Below are 22,661 nucleotides of genomic sequence, written 5' to 3' on the forward strand. Positions count from 1 at the left end.
CATAAATCAGTGTTTTAGGTCTGCAACACATTCCAAAAAAGTTGGGATGGAGGCAAGATGGGCATATGATCTTCAGTATGTCAACAAAGGACTTGCTAAAGACGTCTATATAACTGACTGTTGTTCTTATTTGTCTGAATACTCATTAAATATCTGCATCTCTTTCTTTTAAAGCAGAGAAGTTTTGCATTAGGGTAGAAATATTGATTGCTGCACAGCCTAGCTGTTTTTTCTGCTGATTTGCTACAACTTTTTGCGGTAATTGCTTATTACTGTATTTTCCTCCTTAATATAAGTCTTAGTGCATCTCTGGTGTAGCACAAATGCCCAGGTTATTGAACTAACCGTACTAATTGGGCAGGGATGTGTAGTATTTATGAACATAAATTGATTACATACACAATTATCTTATCTTAAACATATCCTGCCATAAAGATAATAATCTCAGCATTCTCAGAAGCTAAACATTTGAGTCAATATAGAAAAGACAAAGGTAAATTGATGTAATAAATAGAGAAAAATCCTTTCATTTCAAGTAACCTAAAGGTTGCCAGTTTTGTAACAGTATGTGACATACTCAGTTAAGAATTTATTGAGCTGTTTACATAACTGCAACTTAAAAGCATAATTATCTAAAAGATGTTTTCATACATCACTGCAATGCCAGTGCACCAGACACATTTTGCGCAAATTGGATACAACATTCCTTTTTGAATGCTTTATCACAGCAGAACATCAATGTTAGGATCATTTTTAAAACTTTAAAACATGTTTTATAAGTATATACAATGCCACATTTATTATATGAACAAGTTTCTCAATATTGCCTCCATCTGGCCTGTACAAAAAGTGTGAATTATTATTATTATTGTTGTTGTTGCTATAATTATTATTACTGTTGTTGTTGCTATTATTATTATTGTTCTTGTTCTTGTAGTGAAAATAATTCTAATTTTTAATATTTATTTAATAGTAATAATTTACACTGTGTTTACTAGGGGTGCCTTTCTGTAAGAATACATTCATATTGGTACCTATATGAAAGTTATGTTTGTTGGTGTTTGTTATGGCACTGTAGCCTTTTCCATTCAAGTGTTTTCTTTAATGAATTTATATGTAACCTTTCTATTAAAACTAAAGCATTTAAACACACAATCATGAACATGCTGGATGTCCCATTCAAAAACCATGAGCACAGAGGTACAGTCATGCTGGAATGTTCCAACTTGGTTGCAGCAGTACTGGTTAAGGTCTTTATGATGCATCAAGACAGTGCCCCTGCGACTGTAACTAAATTATTTCAATAGTTTGATATTAGTCTTATATATTAGTGGGGAAAATGGTGTAAATTAGATGCACGTTAATGCTTTTGGGAATGAACTGCACATTTCAGGTCTTGCAACAGTATGTCTTCCCTAGCCAAGAATTTAGCATTGAGGGGCAAAGTCAGTCCTGCTATTCTAAAACATTCCTGCCATATTAGCAACTTGGTACACTGACGGATCCTAACATACAAACTAGTGAATGGAATATGTTTATTTATAATTTTGACATTGTATCCTGCCCAGACTGGTGGTGTCACTAAGACTTTGGCCACCTCCAGGAAGGACGTTAAACTGCAGCACTATGCGAGCACCTGCAATTTCTGCAATTTTAACTTACTTAAAAAAAGTACTGTTTATATTGTGTTATATCATGTTTTGTTTAAGCTACATGATGGAAAACATGCGTGTATGTTTGATTTTATGAAACATTAATTGTGACCAGCATACAACAAGAGACATTTAGAATGTGGGGAAATTACTTTTTCACACCACAGTAGGTAGAGTAAAACGTAATGTTTATATTGTGTTATATCATGTGTATTTAAAGTGCATGATGGAAAACATATGTTTGGGGACAGTGGTAGCCTAGTGGGTAGAGCTTTGGGCTATCAACCGGAAGATTGGCGGTTCAAATCCAGGCTCTGCTATGAAGCCAATGTTGGGTCCTTGAGCAAGGCCCTTAACCCTGTCTGCTTCAGGGGCGCCGTATGATGGCTGACCCTGCGCTCTGACCCCAGCTTCCAAACAAGCTGGGATATGCGAAGAAATAATTTCATTGTACTGTACATGTGTATATGTACAGTGTATCACAAAAGTGAGTACACCCCTCACATTTCTGCAAATATTTTATTATATCTTTTCATGGGACAACACTACAGAAATAAAACTTGGATATAACTTAGAGTAGTCAGTGTACAACTTGTATAGCAGTGTAGATTTACTGTCTTCTGAAAATAACTCAACACACAGCCATGAATGTCTAAATAGCTGGCAACATAAGTGAGTACACCCCACAGTGAACATGTCCAAATTGTGCCCAAAGTGTCAATATTTTGTGTGACCACCATTATTATCCAGCACTGCCTTAACCCTCCTGGGCATGGAATTCACCAGAGCTGCACAGGTTGCTACTGGAATCCTCTTCCACTCCTCCATGATGACATCACGGAGCTGGTGGATGTTAGACACCTTGAACTCCTCCACCTTCCACTTGAGGATGCGCCACAGGTGCTCAATTGGGTTTAGTCCATCACCTTTACCTTCAGCTTCCTCAGCAAGGCAGTTGTCATCTTGGAGGTTGTGTTTGGGGTCGTTATCCTGTTGGAAAACTGCCATGAGGCCCAGTTTTCGAAGGGAGGGGATCATGCTCTGTTTCAGAATGTCACAGCACATGTTGGAATTCATGTTTCCCTCAGTGAACTGCAGCTCCCCAGTGCCAGCAACACTCATGCAGCCCAAGACCATGATGCTACCACCACCATGCTTGACTGTAGGCAAGATACAGTTGTCTTGGTACTTCTCACCAGGGCGCCGCCACACATGCTGGACACCATCTGAGCCAAACAAGTTTATCTTGGTCTCGTCAGACCACAGGGCATTCCAGTAATCCATGTTCTTGGACTGCTTGTTTTCAGCAAACTGTTTGCTGGCTTTCTTGTGCGTCAGCTTCCTTCTGGGATGACGACCATGCAGACTGAGTTGATGTAGTGTGCGGTGTATGGTCTGAGCACTGACAGGCTAACCTCCCACGTCTTCAACCTCTGCAGCAATGCTGGCAGCACTCATGTGTCTATTTTTTAAAGCCAACCTCTGGATATGACGCCGAACACGTGGACTCAACTTCTTTGGTCGACCCTGGCGAAGCCTGTTCCGAGTGGAACCTGTCCTGGAAAACCGCTGTATGACCTTGGCCACCATGCTGTAGCTCATATTCAGGGTGTTAGCAATCTTCTTATAGCCCAGGCCATCTTTGTGGAGAGCAACAATTCTATTTCTCACATCCTCAGAGAGTTCTTTGCCATGAGGTGCCATGTTGAATATCCAGTGGCCAGTATGAAAGAATTGTACCCAAAACACCAAATTTAACAGCCCTGCTCCCCATTTTACACCTGGGACCTTGACACATGACACCAGGGAGGGACAACGACACATTTGGGCACAATTTGGACATGTTCACTGTGGGGTGTACTCACTTATGTTGCCAGCTATTTAGACATTAATGGCTGTGTGTTGAGTTATTTTCAGAAGACAGTAAATCTACACTGCTATACAAGCTGTACACTGACTACTCTAAGTTATATCCAAGTTTCATGTCTATAGTGTTGTCCCATGAAAAGATATAATGAAATATTTGCAGAAATGTGAGGGGTGTACTCACTTTTGTGATACACTGTATATATGACAAATAAAGTACACTGCCTGGTCAAAAAAAAAGGTCACCACCTGGATTTAACTAAGCAAATAGGTAAGAACCTCCCATTGGATAATTACTGCATGGGTGATTATGTTTCAGCTGGCAACAAGTTATTTAACCCTAACTGATGCAGTGAGTAGCTTCTCATTTGTTAAACAACCATGTCGAAAGACACATCCTGTGGTCGTGAAAAAGATGATAATCTGTTTCAGAAGGGTCAAATTATTGGCATGCATCAAGCAGAGAAAACATCTAAGGAGATTGCTGAAACTACTAAAATCAGGTTAAGAACTGTCCAACGCATTATTAAAAAGTGGAAGGACAGTGGGGAAACATCATCTTCGAGGAAGGAATGTGGTCGGAAAAAAATCTTGAATGATCGTGATCGGCGATCACTTAAACGTTTGGTGAAATCAAATGGTAGAAAAACTACAGTAGAACTCAGGTATATGTTGTGAATAGTGAAAGTAAGAGCATTTCCACACGCACAATGTAAAGGGAACTCAAGGGATTGGGACTAAACAGCTGTGTATCCTTAAGAAAACCACTTGTCAGTGGGGATAACCAGCAAAAGCTTTAATTTGCTAGGGAGCATAAAGATTGGACTCTGGAACAATGGAAGAAGGTCATGTGGTCTGATGAGTCCAGATTTACCGTTCCAGAGTGATGGGTGCATCAGGGTAAGAAGAGAGGCGGCTGATGTGATGCACCCATCATGCCTAGTGCCTACCGTACAAGCCTGTGGGGGCAGTGCTATGATCTGGGGTTGCTGCAGTTGGTCAGGTCTAGGTTCAGCAACGTTATGTGCCCAAAGAATGAGGTCAGCTGACTACCTGAATATACTGAACCACCAGGTTATTCCATCAATGGATTTTTTCTTCCCTGATTGCACGGGCATATTCCAAGATGACAATGCCAGGATTCATCGGGCTCAAATTGTGAAAGAGTGGTTCAGGGAGCATGAGACATCATTTTCACACATGGATTGGCCACCACAGAGTGCAGACCTGAACCCCATTGAAAATCTTTGGGATGTGCTGGAGAAGACTTTGCGCAGTGGTCCAAATCTCCCATCATCAATACAAGATCTTGGGGAAAAATTAATGCAACTCTGGACAGAAATAAATGTTGTGACATTGCAGAAGCTTGTGGAAACGATGCCACAGCGAATGCGTGCCGTAATCAAAGCTAAAGGCGGTCCAACTAAATATTAGTGTGTGACCTTTTTCTTCTTATGTTTAATTATATGAAATATTAATTGTGACCAATACTCAGTGAAAGGCAATCAAAATGTGGGGCAAATATTTTTTACTAGGGTAACTAACTATGGTAAAAAAAAATTCCCTCGTGTACCCCTAGATAGGTTAGTATTTGGTCTATTTTTAAAGCAGCGTCTTAGATGGTGGAGTGTGTATAATAGTGATGGTGTTGCACTGATGCTGGTCGAATCACATGCGCTTTCATCAGCTGTTTCCACTCGCCGCATTCTCTCTCTCTCTCTCTCTCTCTCTCTCTCTCTCGTATTTGCTTCCTGGCGAACCCCGAACCGAAACGCGAAATCAAAGAAAAACAACACATCCGTCTAGACGTGAGAGAACGTTACACCTAGACTAACCACCCTCCCGCTATGGCAGCTTTAAGATGATATGCGCTAGGCTGGCACCAGGTGCTGTGAGGATGCTCGGCGGCTACTGAGGGCGCATCATGGCGAGCATGCGGGCGCTGACTGCGTGCGGGCTGCTGCTGGCCTTCTGCGCGCTGGCACTGCTCGCCATAGCCATAAGCACGGATTACTGGTACGAGACGGATGCTCGGCGTCACCGGGAACGCTGCAAGAAATACGCGGGTAAGAGAATCGACCCAGGCTTTATCTACATCTATAACCAGAACCTGCCGCTCCGCATGCTGCCCAGGATCATGCCCAGAGAGAGGCGCGACCTGCTGCCCCTATCATCGGCTATGGAGTCGCGCTGCAGCCGCAGGTTCAACTCGACTGCCACCGGCCTGTGGAGGAAATGCCACCGAGAGGGCTTCGATCAGGAAAACGAGGAGCTCATCTTTAAAGGTGATTACTGGCACTACAGGCCCAGCTCAGGGCATAACAATGTAGGCATGCAATTCATGTAGTATTTGAACTTGTTAGGAATTATTGACCACACAACAGGGTAATGGCTTATAGCATCCTGCAGGCTTCAGTCCTGCACCGACGCCTGCATTGTTTATACAGTATAAGTCCAGATTGTACAAATGAACACTGTAGCTTGTGATACGTGTAAATCTAACACTATAGGTGTCTCACAGCACCACTGACATCAATCCAACATGTTTTATGTGAAATGTAAACAAACAGATTACACTGGGGGAGATGTGGCGCTGTATTTGCTGATCCATGCAATTTTAATCACAGACACTCCATTAAACCCAATCCTTCATAGCACTATAGCAAAACATTGCATTTATTTCTGTATACAGTGCTTCAACCTCTTTTCACAATTATTGCTACAAACCAATAATTTTTTCAATGGGAACTTATTTTTCCAATTATTTTCTTACTTATTCAGCACTCAGCAGTTCAGTAAAAAAGCACACAAAAGAAAACTTGATTGAAACCAACTGTTTCATCCTAATGTGGTGGGTCCATCACCTTTCAGAAACAATAAAAGACCATGGACAGTGTGCCAGTCTATCTTAGGATCTTATGGTACCATACACTCATACACTTCAACACCAAGATGTTACAAGTCAAGGTATATGTCTTTATTAACTATATATATATATACAGTCATGTGAAAAAGTTAGGACACCCTATGAAAACCTTTGTCTTTTTGAACATGTTTAAATATATGGACATTTGAGCTTCATTTGAACAGTAATGAGAGATGGAGCTTATATAACTAAACAACAAAAATATAAAAAATACTTTTAAACACAAGTTGTAAAATGAACAAAAATTGAAATTTATTGTGAGGAAAAAGTACACCCCCACATTTATTACTACTTAAAATGTCTAAAATTAGAATCAGGTGCACCAGATCAGCTGCAATGATTAGACCATCGTTAGATGACATTGGAGTTTTAGTTAAACCTCAGACATTAGTTTGGTTTGCTCTTGATTGTTGAAGTGAGTGGTATCATCATGGTAAGATCTAAAGAGCTCTCTGAGGTCTTCAGAAAGAAGGTTGTAGATGCATTTGGGAAAGGATTTAAAAAGATCTCAAAACTATTAGAAATCAGCCACTCCACTGTCCAGAAAATAATTTACAAGTGGTGAACATTTAAAACAACTGCCAACATGGCCAGGTCAGGCCATCCTAGCAAGTTCAGCCCAAGAGCAGACCGCAAGATGCATAAAGAAGTCTCCAATAATCCTACAATGTCATCACTGGACCTACAGGTAGCCCTTGCCACAGTTGATGTCAAGTTACATGCATCTACCATCAGAAAGAGACAAGTTTGATTTTCATGGGAGGTGAGCAGGGAGGAAACCCTTGCTGTCAAAAAAAAAAAAACATGAGGGCAAGACTAAAGTTTGCCAGAGAACATCTAGACAAAGACCAGGACTTCTGGAACAATGTGCTTTGGACAGATGAATCCAAAGTTAAATTATTTAGGCACAGTAACAGAAGATATGTTTGGTGCAAACCCAACACAGCATTTGAGCACTAGAACCTCATACCAACTGTGAATCATGGAGGTGGAAATGTCATGGTTTGGGGCTGCTTTGCCGCAGCAGGGCCTGGCAAGCTCTTCATTATAGAATCCACGATGAATTCTTCAGCTGAGTTAGAGGGTGGTTGAGAAAAACGTAAGACCATCTGTCCAAAAACTGGCAAGACAAGGCATGGCTCAAAAGAAAGAAATGGAGAGTTCTGGAATGGCCAAGTCAAAGCCCGGATCTTAATCCTATTGAGATGCTGTGGGGTAATTTGAAATGGGCTGTGCATGCAAGAAACCCCTCAAACCTCACACAGCTGAAGAAATTTTGCATGGAGGAGTGTGAAAAACTTTCTCCCAGTTGATGTCAGAGACGGTAGATGGTTATAGGAAACATCTAATTGAGGTTGTTTCAGCCAAATGGGGAAATACCATCTATTAGGGCATAGGGTGTTCTAACTTTTTCCTGACAATACATTTCTATTTTTGTTTATTACATTTTACAACTTGAGTGTAAAAGTAATTTTTCTGTTTTATTTGTTTAGTTATATAAGTTCCAAAAAGACAAAGGTTCTCATGGGGTGTCCTAACTTTTTCACATGACTGTATATATATATACAGTGTATCACAAAAGTGAGTACACCCCTCACATTTCTGCAGATATTTAAGTATATCTTTTCATGGGACAACACTGACAAAATGACACTTTGACACAATGAAAAGTAGTCTGTGTGCAGCTTATATAACAGTGTAAATTTATTCTTCCCTCAAAATAACTCAATATACAGCTATTAATGTCTAAACCACCGGCAACAAAAGTGAGTACACCCCTTAGTGAAAGTTCCTGAAGTGTCAATATTTTGTGTGGCCACCATTATTTCCCAGAACTGCCTTAACTCTCCTGGGCATGGAGTTTACCAGAGCTTCACAGGTTGCCACTGGAATGCTTTTCCACTCCTCCATGACGACATCACGGAGCTGGCGGATATTCGAGACTTTGCGCTCCTCCACCTTCCGCTTGAGGATGCCCCAAAGATGTTCTATTGGGTTTAGATCTGGAGACATGCTTGGCCAGTCCATCACCTTTACCCTCAGCCTCTTCAATAAAGCAGTGGTCGTCTTAGAGGTGTGTTTGGGGTCATTATCATGCTGGAACACTGCCCTCCGACCCAGTTTCCGGAGGGAGGGGATCATGCTCTGCTTCAGTATTTCACAGTACATATTGGAGTTCATGTGTCCCTCAATGAAATGTAGCTCCCCAACACCTGCTGCACTCATGCAGCCCCAGACCATGGCATTCCCACCACCATGCTTGACTGTAGGCATGACACACTTATCTTTGTACTCCTCACCTGATTGCCGCCACACATGCTTGAGAACATCTGAACCAAACAAATTAATATTGGTCTCATCAGACCATAGGACATGGTTCCAGTAATCCATGTCCTTTGTTGACATGTCTTCAGCAAACTGTTTGCGGGCTTTCTTTTGTAGAGACTTCAGAAGAGGCTTCCTTCTGGGGTGACAGCCATGCAGACCAATTTGATGTAGTGTGCGGCGTATGGTCTGAGCACTGATAGGCTGACCCCCCACCTTTTCAATCTCTGCAGCAATGCTGACAGCACTCCTGCGCCTATCTTTCAAAGACAGCAGTTGGATGTGACGCTGAGCACGTGCACTCAGCTTCTTTGGACGACCAACGCGAGGTCTGTTCTGAGTGGACCCTGCTCTTTTAAAACGCTGGATGATCTTGGCCACTGTGCTGCAGCTCAGTTTCAGGGTGTTGGCAATCTTCTTGTAGCCTTGGCCATCTTCATGTAGCGCAACAATTCGTCTTTTAAGATCCTCAGAGAGTTCTTTGCCATGAGGTGCCATGTTGGAACTTTCAGTGACCAGTATGAGAGAGTGTGAGAGCTGTACTACTAAATTGAACACACCTGCTCCCTATGCACACCCGAGACCTAGTAACACTAGCGAGTCACATGACATTTTGGAGGGAAAATTACAAGCAGTGCTCAATTTGGACATTTAGGGGTGTAGTCTCTTAGGGGTGTACTCACTTTTGTTGCCGGTGGTTTAGACATTAATGGCTGTATATTGAGTTATTTTGAGGGAAGAATAAATTTACACTGTTATATAAGCTGCACACAGACTACTTTTCATTGTGTCAAAGTGTCATTTTGTCAGTGTTGTCCCATGAAAAGATATACTTAAATATCTGCAGAAATGTGAGGGGTGTACTCACTTTTGTGATACACTGTATATATATATATATATATATATATATACACACCGATCAGCCATATAAAAGCACTTTGTAGTTCTACAATTACTGACTGTAGTCCATCTGTTTCTCTGCATGCTTTGTTAGCCCCCTTTCATGCTGTTCTTCAATGATCAGGACTCTCACAGGACCACTACAGAGGTATTATTTGGGTGGTGGATCATTCTCAGCACTGCAGTGATACTGACATGGTGGTGGTGTGTTAGTGTGTGTTGTGCTGGTATGAGTTGATAAGAGTTTTTAAACATCTCACTGTCTCTGCTGGACTGAGAATAGTCCACCAACCAAAAATATCATGCCAACGGTGCCCCACAGGCAGCATCATGTGACCACTGATGAAGGTCTAGAACTAACTCAAACAGCAGCAATAGATGAGCGATTGTCTCTGACTTTACATCTACAGGGTGGACCAACTAGGTAGGAGTGTCTAATAGAGTGGACAGTGAGTGGTAACACACTAACACACCACCACCACCATGTCATTGTCACTGCTGTGCTGAGAATGATCCACCACCCAAATAATACCTGCTCTGTGGTGATCCTGTGGGGGTCTTGACCATTGAAGAACAGGGTAAAAGCAGGTTAAAAAGATATGAGGGTAGAAACAAGGAGGTAGTTTTAATGTTATGGTTGATCGGTGTGTATGTGTATATATATACTACAATCACTTAAAATACTTATCACATTCTGTGACACTGAGTTTAATATTTGTATTTTTTTTCTTCTGAGACCACCTGCCCTAGACCTGCCCTCCCTCACTACATCCATAAACCTCCTCTATGGCTTTTGTCTCCTCTAGCATGGCAGCTCCAACCTCAGCACCTTTCTCCTGATATAACTCTCATCTCTCCTCTGCACATGCACATTTTAATGTTTTAGGTTACCAACTTATATGTATGTTGAAAATATAAATATTTATCAAATACGAATCCAGGGCAGCCCAAACTGTCTATGCAGACTAACTTGGCTAGCTCATGTAACATTACTGATGTCTAGCTAGCTCGAAAAATACAGCTGAAATAGAATGTTCAGACAGGCCATGGTCAGGTGTGTATCAGTGTTGATCAGTGATAAATATCATCGTAATGGGCGGCACGGTGGCTCAGTGGGTCTCTGTCACCTCACAGCAAGAAAGTCCTGGGTTTGATTTTCAGGTGGAGCAGTTTGGGTCCTTTCTGTGTGGAGTTGTTTTCCTTTTGTCTGTGTGGGTTTACTCTGGGTGCTCAGTTTTCCTCCTACAGTCCAAAGACATGCAGTCAGGCTAACTGGAGGTAGTAAATTGCCCCTAGGTATGAGTATGTGTGTGTCTGTGTTTGCCCTGTGATGGACTGGCGACCTGTCCAGGTGTTTCTTGCTTTTCGCCCAGCGAATTGTACATATCGTGACCCTCAGTCAGATGAAGCGGTGGTAAAACAAACAATAAATGAACTAATGTTTACCTTAAGCAACACAACTGGCTGTCCTAGCATGGCAGCTCCAACCTCAGCACCTTTTTCCTGATATAACTCTCATCTCTCCTCTGCACATGCACATTTTAATGTTTTCGCCCAGCGAATTGTACATATCGTGACCCTCAGTCAGATAAAGCGGTGGTAAAACAAACAATAAATGAACGAATGTTTACCTTAAGCAACACAACTGGCTGTCCTTGATAATACAATTAAATAATTCAATAATAATTTAATGGCTAATTTATTGAATTTTTTTTTCTTTCGGCTACTCCTATTTTTTTATATCGCCACATCAGATTTGGTAAAGATTTTACTCAGGATGCTCTTCCTTATGCAACCCTTTTTTTTTTTTTTTTATCAAGGCATGGGTCTAGCACTGAAAGCGCACCTCACAAGAGCACACCTTTCAATAGCTAGGTTGTTCAGCCATATTTAGAGTGAAAAAAATAAATGAGTGTGTATTACCCTGTGGTGGTTTGGCATGTACTCCTGTTTTTGTGGCCCTAAGCAGGATAGATAAATAAATATATGTATGTTAATAGATTCATATATTCATGAATACATTAGTCCAATTCTCCCCAACACCCTAGCCCAACATAGCATTGTCAGCCTCTGGAATACACACAACATCCATGCTGTACAGTTCTATACTAACAGAGGCCCTCTCCAACCCAACTAAAGCCATCAGAAAGTATCAGATTCCTAAATAGACTCATGGAGGAATCTGCTAGACTGTAGTATTCTCTTACCGCTCATGCTGGCACCTTGTTAGGACAGCAGGTGTCATTGTTTCAGCAGCAATAAGGCAACACACCACTCGAACCTTCCTTCCTTAGACATGGCCTGCTGTGTCTTTAAAGCCCCTGACCAGCCTTGTAGTACCACTAAGACTCAAACCCTGGTCTCAGGCGTGGTGGGCTAGTGAAATAAACTGCTTCACCACCCACGACCCTTGTATTAATAAAATGAGTAAAGGTGTAAGAATATTTCTGGGCTATTTTGTTATGGTAGTATATTACTCTACATGGAGAATTCTTCGACTAATATAAAAAAAAAAATGCTGAATAGTAATTGAAGTATACAGTGTATCACAAAAGTGAGTACACCCCTCACATTTCTGCAAATATTTCATTATATCTTTTCATGGGACAACACTATAGACATGAAACTTGGATATAACTTAGAGTAGTCAGTGTACAGCTTGTATAGCAGTGTAGATTTACTGTCTTCTGAAAATAACTCAACACACAGCCATTAATGTCTAAATAGCTGGCAACATAAGTGAGTACACCCCACAGTGAACATGTCCAAATTGTGCCCAAATGTGTCGTTGTCCCTCCCTGGTGTCATGTGTCAAGGTCCCAGGTGTAAATGGGGAGCAGGGCTGTTAAATTTGGTGTTTTGGGTACAATTCTCTCATACTGGCCACTGGATATTCAACATGGCACCTCATGGCAAAGAACTCTCTGAGGATGTGAGAAATAGAATTGTTGCTCTCCACAAAGATGGCCTGGGCTATAAGAAGATTGCTAACACCCTGAAACTGAGCTACAGCATGGTGGCCAAGGTCATACAGCGGTTTTCCAGGACAGGTTCCACTCGGAACAGGCTTCACCAGGGTCGACCAAAGAAGTTGAGTCCACGTGTTAGGCGTCATATCCAGAGGTTGGCTTTAAAAAATAGACACATGAGTGCTGCCAGCATTGCTGCAGAGGTTGAAGACGTGGGAGGTCAGCCTGTCTGTGCTCAGACCATACGCCGCACACTGCATCAACTCGGTCTGCATGGTCGTCATCCCAGAAGGAAGCTGACGCACAAGAAAGCCAGCAAACAGTTTGCTGAAGACAAGCAGTCCAAGAACATGGATTACTGGAATGCCCTGTGGTCTGACGAGACCAAGATATACTTGTTTGGCTCAGATGGTGTCCAGCATGTGTGGCGGCGCCCTGGTAAGAAGTACCAAGACAACTGTATCTTGCCTACAGTCAAGCATGGTGGTGGTAGCATCATGGTCTTGGGCTGCATGAGTGTTGCTGGCACTGGGGAGCTGCAGTTCATTGAGGGAAACATGAATTCCAACATGTACTGTGACATTCTGAAACAGAGCATGATCCCCTCCCTTCGAAAACTGGGCCTCATGGCAGTTTTCCAACAGGATAACGACCCCAAACACAACCTCCAAGATGACAACTGCCTTGCTGAGGAAGCTGAAGGTAAAGGTGATGGACTAAACCCAATTGAGCACCTGTGGCGCATCCTCAAGTGGAAGGTGGAGGAGTTCAAGGTGTCTAACATCCACCAGCTCCGTGATGTCATCATGAAGGAGTGGAAGAGGATTCCAGTAGCAACCTGTGCAGCTCTGGTGAATTCCATGCCCAGGAGGGTTAAGGCAGTGCTGGATAATAATGATGGTCACACAAAATATTGACACTTTGGGCACAATTTGGACATGTTCACTGTGGGGTGTACTCACTTATGTTGCCAGCCATTTAGACATTAATGGCTGTGTGTTGAGTTATTTTCAGAAGACAGTAAATCTACACTGCTATACAAGTTGTACACTGACTACTCTAAGTTATATCCAAGTTTCATGTCTATAGTGTTGTCCCATGAAAAGATATAATAAAATATTTGCAGAAATGTGAGGGGTGTACTCACTTTTGTGATACACTGTATATGGTATTTTATATTAAAACAATAATTTACCTGCTATTAAACTCTTACTGCATAGTAGGTCATAGCCTAGTGTTTAAGGTACTGGACTAGTAATCAGAAGGTCACTGGTTCAAACCCACCACTGCCAGGTTGCTGCTGTTGGGCCCTTGATCAAGGCCCTTAACCCTCAATTTCTCAGACTGAATACTGTAACTGTAATGTAAGGCACTTTGAATAAAGGCGTCTGCCAAATGCCAAAACATATAAATGTAAATGTTCTGCTATTAATTTCTCCTACAGTGTTTAATTAAAAGTCTAATAGGTCATACACAGTGCAGGTTGTTAGTTGTGGGGCACATACTTTGTTGGGCACATTTGCCTTTTGTAAAACATATCTTTGCTTTCTGTCTACAGGTCTACTTCAGCGCTGCACTCCGGTGAAATATTACTATTCCTCGTCCAATGTTCCACGCAATCTCCCAGAGAACATAACAAAGACAATACGACAAGACGAGTGGCACGCTCTCCGTAAGTTATCTCCACTGGCATCCAGCTGATTGGCCAGTCCAAGGCCAGATAATGCAGTTGCATAAATCAGCAGAATAGCTGACCGAGAAATCTGCCCCACTAAAATAAGACAATGGAAAAGGCGTACTGACTTTTTCGATCACAGCCATTCATGGTGCTTATTCTTTCTGGCTGATTTCATGCCTTTCTGATCACAGACAATTGAGGAATGAGAGAATAGGGCTGTAGAAAAAGTAGAAATGGCAGAGAAAGTCAAAATCTGATATAATTACCAAACTACATGGTTATTTTAATGAATCAGATGTTCCTAATTATTTTTTGCTTATCTGCTTTTATGTAAAGGAAGTATAATTAAGACTGTTGTATTTTTTAAATTTTTTATATCTTTTTAAATATCTTTACATTTCTATTGTTTAACATATGTATAAACACTTTTATATCTGTATATTATTGAAAGCTGCTGTAACATTGCAAATTTCCCCTGTAAGATAATAAAAGGTTATTTTATCTTACCTTTATCTCTAACAAGATAAGGACAGTACCGTGGTTACAATTACATTGCTTATACTTTGCTTATAAATCCTGAAAATCAGATAGGCTATATTCTAAAGAAATGTTCCATCCTGTGATGGAAGGGGCTTACAAGTGCTCTTTTATTTTGAACAGATTTGCAGAGGATGACCGCAGGGTTTATTGGCATGGCAGTGTCCATCATCCTGTTCGGCTGGTTTATTGGAGTATTGGGCTGCTGTAAGCACAATGAGCTGATGCAGTATGTGGCAGGTCTGCTCTTTCTAATGGGAGGTGAGTTCTGTTTACATGCTCTGGTCTACTAGATGGCAGCAAAGGGCTAAAAGATGGGCTGGGATTAAACTAGCATACTTGTATGTATATACGTATATACAGTATATGTGTGTGTGTGTGTGTGTGTGTGTGTGTGTGTGTGTGTGTGTGTGTGTGTGTGTGTGTATACACTGATCAGCCATAACATTAAAACCACCTCCTTGTTTCTACACACATTGTCCAGTTTATCAGCTCCATTTACCATATAGAAGCACTTTGTAGTTCTACAATTACTGACTGTAGTCCATCTGTTTCTCTGCATGCCTTGTTAGCCCCCTTTCATGCTGTTCTTCAATGGTCATGACTCTCCCAGGACCACTACAGAGAGGTTTTATTTGGGTGGTGGGTCATTTTCAGCACTGACACTGACATGGTGGTGTGTTAGTGTGTGTTGTGCTGGTATGAGTGGATAAGACACAGCAGCGCTGCTGGAGTTTTTAAACACCTCACTGTCTCTGCTGGACTGAGAATAGTCCACCAACCAAAAATATCAAGCCAGCAGCGGCTAGATGAAGGTCTAGAAGATGACCAACTCAAACAGCAGCAATAGATGAGCGATCATCTCTGACTTTACATCTACAAGGTGGACCAACTAGGTAGAAGTGTCTAATAGAGTGGACAGTGAGTATTTTTTAAATGGTATTTAAAAACTACAGCAGCGCTGCTGTGTCTGATCCACTCATACCAGCACAACACACACTAACACACCACCACCATGTCAGTGTCACTGCAGTGCTGAGAATGATCCACCACCTAAATAATACCTGCTCTGTGGTTGTCCTGTGGGGGTCCTGACCATTGAAGCAGAGGGTAAATACAGGCTAAAAAAGTATGTAGAGAAACATATGGACTACAGTCAGTAATTGTAGAACTACAAATATATATATTAGGGCTGTCAAACGATTAAAATTTTTAATCGCGATTAATCTCAGAATTTCATATAGTTAATCGCGATTAATCGCATTAAAAAAAATCTGTGTAAATGTTATAGAAAACAAGGATTTTTAAGTGAAATGTTACAATTACAATGGTGAACACATTTTATGCTAAATGTACTAATGTTAAAAACTGCTGGGACAAGAGAAAACTGTAAGGGAGTTTTATTCACTCACATACTAGGCAGTAATACTATCCAGTGGTTTAATGGATGTTTCTACACGAACTGAGTGTGTTTAGACTAGGGTGGCCAGATTCATAGTAACAAAAAGGAGGACATTACACCCCAAAAAGCCGGACATCTTATTAGGAACAGGGGGACATGCTACTGCAACACACAGAATGAATCCAGAACCCATATAACAGTTTTTGACCAATTTAAGCAAGAATTATATAACAAATGACTGTTTTACTCAAAAGTTTACTTTTTGGCATTTTCACCGCGTTCCTGATCATGAGAGCTGAGTGATTGACTCAGGTAGCGCGGTGTTTACAAAACAGAGAGGGCGGGCGAAATTCAACCACCCAATCACAGACTAGCATTTAGAGGGCGGACCTTCTCCGATTGGCCAGTGGTAGCTCTATAAGGAGTCAAATGAGGCTGTTAAACCAATGAAATACAAAGCATTTGTTTCGACATGTACCTGAGCCAATGGTAAATAATATTGATCAAAAATGAAACCAGTTCACTCCAAAAGGAGGATTTTTAAGTGTCCGTCCTAGCGTTACGTGAATGGAGGACTGGCAGCTTCTTTATTATGCAAGTGCATTACTACGACACTACCACGCTCGGTAACATTATGTTAACAAACCGCAAATAAAAAACGGTGGCAAGTCCGACATTAAAACGTTTGTTCTACCAGTCAAGTCTCAACATGAACTAGAATTTGCGTTAACGGCACAAATTTTTATAATCGCGTTAAATTGAGATTGCGTTAATGCGTTATTATCACGTTAACTTCGACAGCCCTAATATATATATATATATATATATATATATATATATATATATATATATATATATATATATATATATATATATATATATATATATATATATATATTATATTATATGTTGTACACATAGCCCAATTGCACATGAGCCATATTTATTTACTACTTTTTTTTAAATGCATTTTCTCCCTTTTTCTCCCAAATTTTTTACACGTCCAATTTTTTACCCAAATGCGTTATGCTTCCGCTCTACTGGTGCTGACCCCCGCCCTGATTAAGGAGAGCGAACTGACACACGCCCCCTCCAACATGTGAGCAGTAGCCGACTGCCTCTTTTCACCCACACGAGACGAGTTTATATGCCAATCAGCCCTGTGCACGGGGAGCATTATTCCTCGACCCTGTGCAGACGCCATCAATCAGCCAGCAGAGGTCGTAATTGCATCAGTTATGAGGTCCCTATCTGGCTACCTTCCCTGGATGAACAACAGCCAAACATTGTTCATATAGCCGCACAGCCCAGTCAGATGGCAGAGCTGAGATTCGATACGATGTATTCGAAAGCCCAGCTCTGGTGTGCTAGCGTATTTTACCGTTGCGCCACCTGAGCAGCCGTAATGCAGTAATTTGACATACTATTTAATGCAGTCAAAATGGTTGCTGTTGTCATTAGAAGTGCTTAAGTAAGTATTTTAAATAGGGGTTAATCTGTCAAGAGGTCCTTTAGTTTATTAGGTCCTTTAGTTTATTATTGTCTTAAATAGCAAAAACACCAAAGATTCTAAGGGTAAAAAATTATGAGCTCAGGCCATCTATAAAACATTCATTAAAAGCCTCTTTATGCATGGAAAGAGCTTTTGCGTGTTAATTTCTATACATATTTTAATATTGTAAACTTAACAGATGGTCTAAATCAGTATGAAGCAATTTTCTAAAAAGCATGCAGATTATTAAATAGGTTAAATAAAGGACAGACTGTAAATAGAAATAATGCAAAATAGATGTGCATTACGTTAATTTGTTTTCATCTGTGTTCATCAGGGACCTGCTGTATCATCTCTCTGTGCACATGTGTGGCTGGGATAAACTTCGAGCTCTCCCGCTACCCACGCTACCTGTATGGGCTGCCGGAGGACATCGGTCATGGATACGGTTGGTCCATGTTCAGTGCCTGGGGGGGCCTGGGTCTGACCCTGCTAGCTGGATTTCTGTGCACCCTGGCTCCGTCACTACACAGCCCTCAGACCACCACTGTACACAAACCCCGGCAGGAGAACGGCATGGTGTGACAAACTTAACAGAGAACTCCAGAAATTTGAACACATACCTGGCACAAGCTGGAAGACAGCTACCATATAATTATGTGCATGTATGTCACGGAACAAGAGACGGAAGGATTTGATAAAACAGAAGCACACACACTCACAAGCACATGTACACATCCATCCTGCAGAGGTAAACCAGGCTCCTGTCTGTGCACCTTTTCAAATCATAACAACTGGGGGAGGTTTACAGTGATGCTGAGCAGGGAAAATAAGCAATGGAATGATCCAGAAACAAAAAAGCCCTGAACTCGCTATGTATTTTTAAGTGACATGAATTTACAAAGAGCACAAAAAGCAAAATATATCTACTCCCAAAAATCTGTTACTGGGATTACATTTTATTTATTTTTAAGGTGCTCTCACTCCTTTTACTTCTCCCTTATTTATTTTTATCTTCTCTCCTTGTCAATCCAGCTCAGTCTGTCTCAATATGTCACCCTTTGTCACTTCCTTCCTTGTCTGTTTTCATGCCACTGTTTTTTTCTCACCAAAGAAAAACTATTAAAATTAAAACTATTAGTTAGATAAAATATTATGTGTTTTGGCATTGCTCGCTGCATAGAAAAAAATAATTTCAAGTGTCTTCCTGTAGTTTAATTTGTGGTTGTAGCAACTTTATGACAACCTGAGTATAAAAGCACAGAACTCAGAATATTTGGAGATCAGTGCCGAATTATATTAAATATGTAAATCTGAATTTGATAAAAAAAAACAAAAAAAACAATTGAGACAGTATTATAAGGCTTTGAAAGGAAATGGTTTGTTTTTACATTATTCAAGTCTAATAAAATCATGAGTCACAAAAGTTAGCATTTCAAGAACTGTAATTAAGCAGTGTATGCCTGTTTTAAAATCAAATAATAAAGGTCTTTCAGGTAAAGCTGCTGTCTATTATCCTAGACCACCACTACTTAGATCTGGGTTTGAATCTCAGCTGTGCTGTTGGCCAGCCAGATGTCTATACACACATAATTGGCTATGTCTGTTGGTGAACAAAGCTTAGCGATGGATTGGTGAGCTGTCCAATGTTTTCCTGCTTTATATCCAGTGTTTCCTGGACCAGGATAAAAAGGTTGATGCATTGCTCTCCATTATTCATTATCTCTATGCAAGCACCTTTGTCCAGCCAGCCAAGTCCACAATTACAGCTGTACTGAGGATTCCCTTTGACCATTCCTTGGAAATCGTGTCTGTGTAGACACCTATTCGATCGATAGCATAGCTGAGATTGTCTATCGCTGGCTGCGCCCAAGAGGGATATCACCTGCCAGCCCACACAAACACCAAAAAGCGGTTGACTGACTTCCCAGTCTGACAGAAAAGAGAACTGAGTATAGGGCAACCCACCATACCCATTTACATTTTTGGCATTTAGCAGACACTTTTATCCAAAGCGACTTACAGTACTGTGACAGTATATTATCTAAGCAATTAAGGGTTAAGGGCTTTGTTCAAGGGCCCAGCAGTGACAACCTGGCAGTGGTGGGGCTTGAACCAGCAACCTTTCAATTACTAGTCAAGTACCTTAACCACTAAGCTACACCTGCCCCATACCCACAATGTGCAGGACTGCGAACCCGGCATTTAAAAAACTCTCACATTAAAAGCTCATCAAAGCTTAATGAGGTGCAGAGGCAGATAGTTCAAGAAATCAACACTATGAATCTGCTGCACCTCTATGCCCCTTGTCAGTCCTGATGGACAGCAGGTAAACATGTTACTGCCATTTGTGCCCCCTAAGGTAGCTATTCAGGTGTCAACTTTAGGAAAACACTATATAAAAATAGTGTAAAAAGGACAAAAACACCATGAATCATAAACATCACTACTTTTCTAAGTAATTAACTGCAGGATGGTTTAAAACCAACATTTGTGTTATAAAATAAAGGGGAGAACCGAACTCTGCTCATACATTACACAATGGTCTAAATTTCCTCCTATTTTGCAAGTAATCAGCAGCTACATAAAGCATCATCCTTAGGAATGTTTACCTGCTAATAGATACAAAAGTTCACTTACCTTTTTTCCAGCTTGGACTGTAAATAATGAAACATTGTTTTCAATAAAGACGTGAAAGTACAGTTGTCTCTTATCATTTTAGAAATCGCCCCACATGAGTAATAAATGCAAAAAACAACATTTTGCAAATGTAAATATATCATACATACATCGATCAGGCATAACATTAAAACCACCTCCTTGTTTCTACACTCACTGTCCATTTTGTCAGCTCCACTTACCATATAGAAGCACTTTGTAGTTCTAAAGTTACTGACTGTAGTCCATCTGTTTCTCTACATATCTTTTTAGCCTGCTTTCACCCTGTTCTTCAATGGTCAGGACCCCCACAGGACCTTGACAAAGCAGATATTATATGGGTGGTTCTCAGCACTGCAGTGACACTGACATAGTGGTGGTGTGTTAGTGTGTGTTGTGCTGGTATGAGTGGATCAGACACAGCAGCGCTGCTGGAGTTTTTAAATACAGTGTCCAATACTGTCCACTCTATTAGACACTCCTACCTAGTTGGTCCACCTTGTAGATGTAAAGTCAGAGACGATCGCTCATCTATTGCTGCTGTTTGAGTTGGTCATCTTCTAGACCTTCATCAGTGGTCACAGGACGCTGCCCATGGGGCGTTGTTGGCTGGATGTTTTTGGTTGGTGGACTATTCTCAGTCCAGCAGAGACAGTGAGGTGTTTAAAAACTCCAGCAGCGCTGCTGTGTCTTATCCAATCATACCAGCACAACACACATTAACACACCACCACCATGTCAGTGTCACTGCAGTGCTGAGAATGATCCACCACCCAAATAACATCTGCTCTGTAGTGGTCCTGGGAGAGTCCTGACCGTTGAAGAACAGCATGAAAGGGGGCTAACAAAGCATGTAGAGAAACAGATGGACTACAGTCAGTAATTGTATAACTACAAAGTGCTTCTTTATGGTAAGTGGAGCTGATAAAATGGACACAGTGTAGAAACAAGGAGGTGGTTTTAATATTATGGCTGATCGGTGTATATTTAGTCTATCTTTTTTACTTAAGAAATTACTTATAAATACACTGAATTCAGAAAGTATTCAGATCTATGGAACTGATTTTGAATGAATATAATGGCCATTTCTTCCCATCAATTTACACTTAATCACCTATAATAATAAAGTAAAAATGTGTTTTTTGAGTTCATGAAAAATTAATTACAAATAAAAAACTTTTATTCCAAAAAGAATTCAGATCACCAATATAATACTTTTTAGATCTCGTTGTAGCAATGATTTCAGCTACAACTCTTGTTATATGTCTTTAGAGGCTTTGCACACTTGAATTTGGGCAGTTTAGCTCATTGTTTATGACATATTCTCTCAAGCTCCATCAGATTTGATTGCAAACATTGTGAACTGGCATCTTCAGGTTTCTCGACCAATGTTTAATGTAGTCTTAAGTCCATGCTTTGGCTTTTGATGCCCAATTGGACCGGATGGCCAACCCTAAAAGGGTTCACGGTTGTTCCAAGCTTCTTTAATTTCAGAATTATTAAGTCCTGAGTACACTTAAAGCCTTAGAATTTTTCATATTATCGTCCTTATCTATGCCTTTTCATTATTTGATTGCAAAGATTTACAGACAGTTTCTTGGACTATATAAGATATAGGCTATTACACTAACCTAAGGGAAATACTTAGACTTAAAATAAAAAAGGGGCAGAAAATGGGAAGGACATTATCAATCATAAATATACTGTGCAAGACATTATGGTTGCACTGAGGTCACAGTTAAATGTGCCTTACTGCACCATTTAAATACTTTGGTCGACACAGTCACTGCTTGTGGACAGCTTCTACTACTTTTGTCCTTGTAAAATATTCCACTGCTGCTCTTAGAGGAAAAAGGCTAAAATTGTACCTACTGTGTTTTACTGAGCCTTGACCACACTAAATTATGTGGTTGCAGCTAGACAATGGTTTCAATAAACTGACATACTTTGCGTAATCATATTGTATTCACTGCAGTCTAGACATAATATGAACAACCACATCTTAAAGCCATCATTTTATCACTTTAATATAAATAAACATAGGTAGTAAGAAGCCTACCAAACACAAGAAATGATTTCTTAATTCATGTGTGTTCATATATACAGCAGGAAGGTATATGCACTTGTAAGGGACATGTATGCTTCACATCCAGAAGTATGTGGATACCCCTCCTGAAAGTTGAGTTTAGGTGTTGTAGCCACACACACTGCTAACAGGTATATAAAATCACTCGTACATTGTGCTTCCAGGTTTGT

The 22,661-nt window shown here is 40.7% G+C and overlaps 1 protein-coding gene across 1 annotated transcript; it reads left to right on the forward strand.

The window, feature by feature from the left end:
- Positions 1 to 5,438: 5,438 nt before the first annotated feature.
- tmem276a (transmembrane protein 276a) lies at positions 5,439 to 18,832 on the forward strand. Its single transcript, XM_063001887.1, has 4 exons — positions 5,439 to 5,803; positions 14,197 to 14,310; positions 14,977 to 15,114; positions 18,085 to 18,832. The coding sequence occupies exons 1-4, from the start codon at positions 5,443 to 5,445 to the stop codon at positions 18,330 to 18,332; spliced, it is 861 nt and encodes a 286-aa protein (XP_062857957.1). The 5' UTR covers positions 5,439 to 5,442; the 3' UTR covers positions 18,333 to 18,832.
- Positions 18,833 to 22,661: the final 3,829 nt, after the last annotated feature.

This window comes from Trichomycterus rosablanca, chromosome 1, assembly GCF_030014385.1.
Source record: "Trichomycterus rosablanca isolate fTriRos1 chromosome 1, fTriRos1.hap1, whole genome shotgun sequence".
NCBI lineage: Eukaryota > Metazoa > Chordata > Actinopteri > Siluriformes > Trichomycteridae > Trichomycterus > Trichomycterus rosablanca.

Bases quoted from the DNA above. Each gene is read 5' to 3' on its own strand.
- tmem276a (XM_063001887.1), top strand. From the start codon at position 5,443: ATGGCGAGCATGCGGGCGCTGACTGCGTGCGGGCTGCTGCTGGCCTTC. The intron at 14,311-14,976 runs GTAAGTTATCTC...TATTTTGAACAG, and splicing joins AGACGAGTGGCACGCTCTCC to ATTTGCAGAGGATGACCGCA. The intron at 15,115-18,084 runs GTGAGTTCTGTT...TGTGTTCATCAG, and splicing joins TCTGCTCTTTCTAATGGGAG to GGACCTGCTGTATCATCTCT.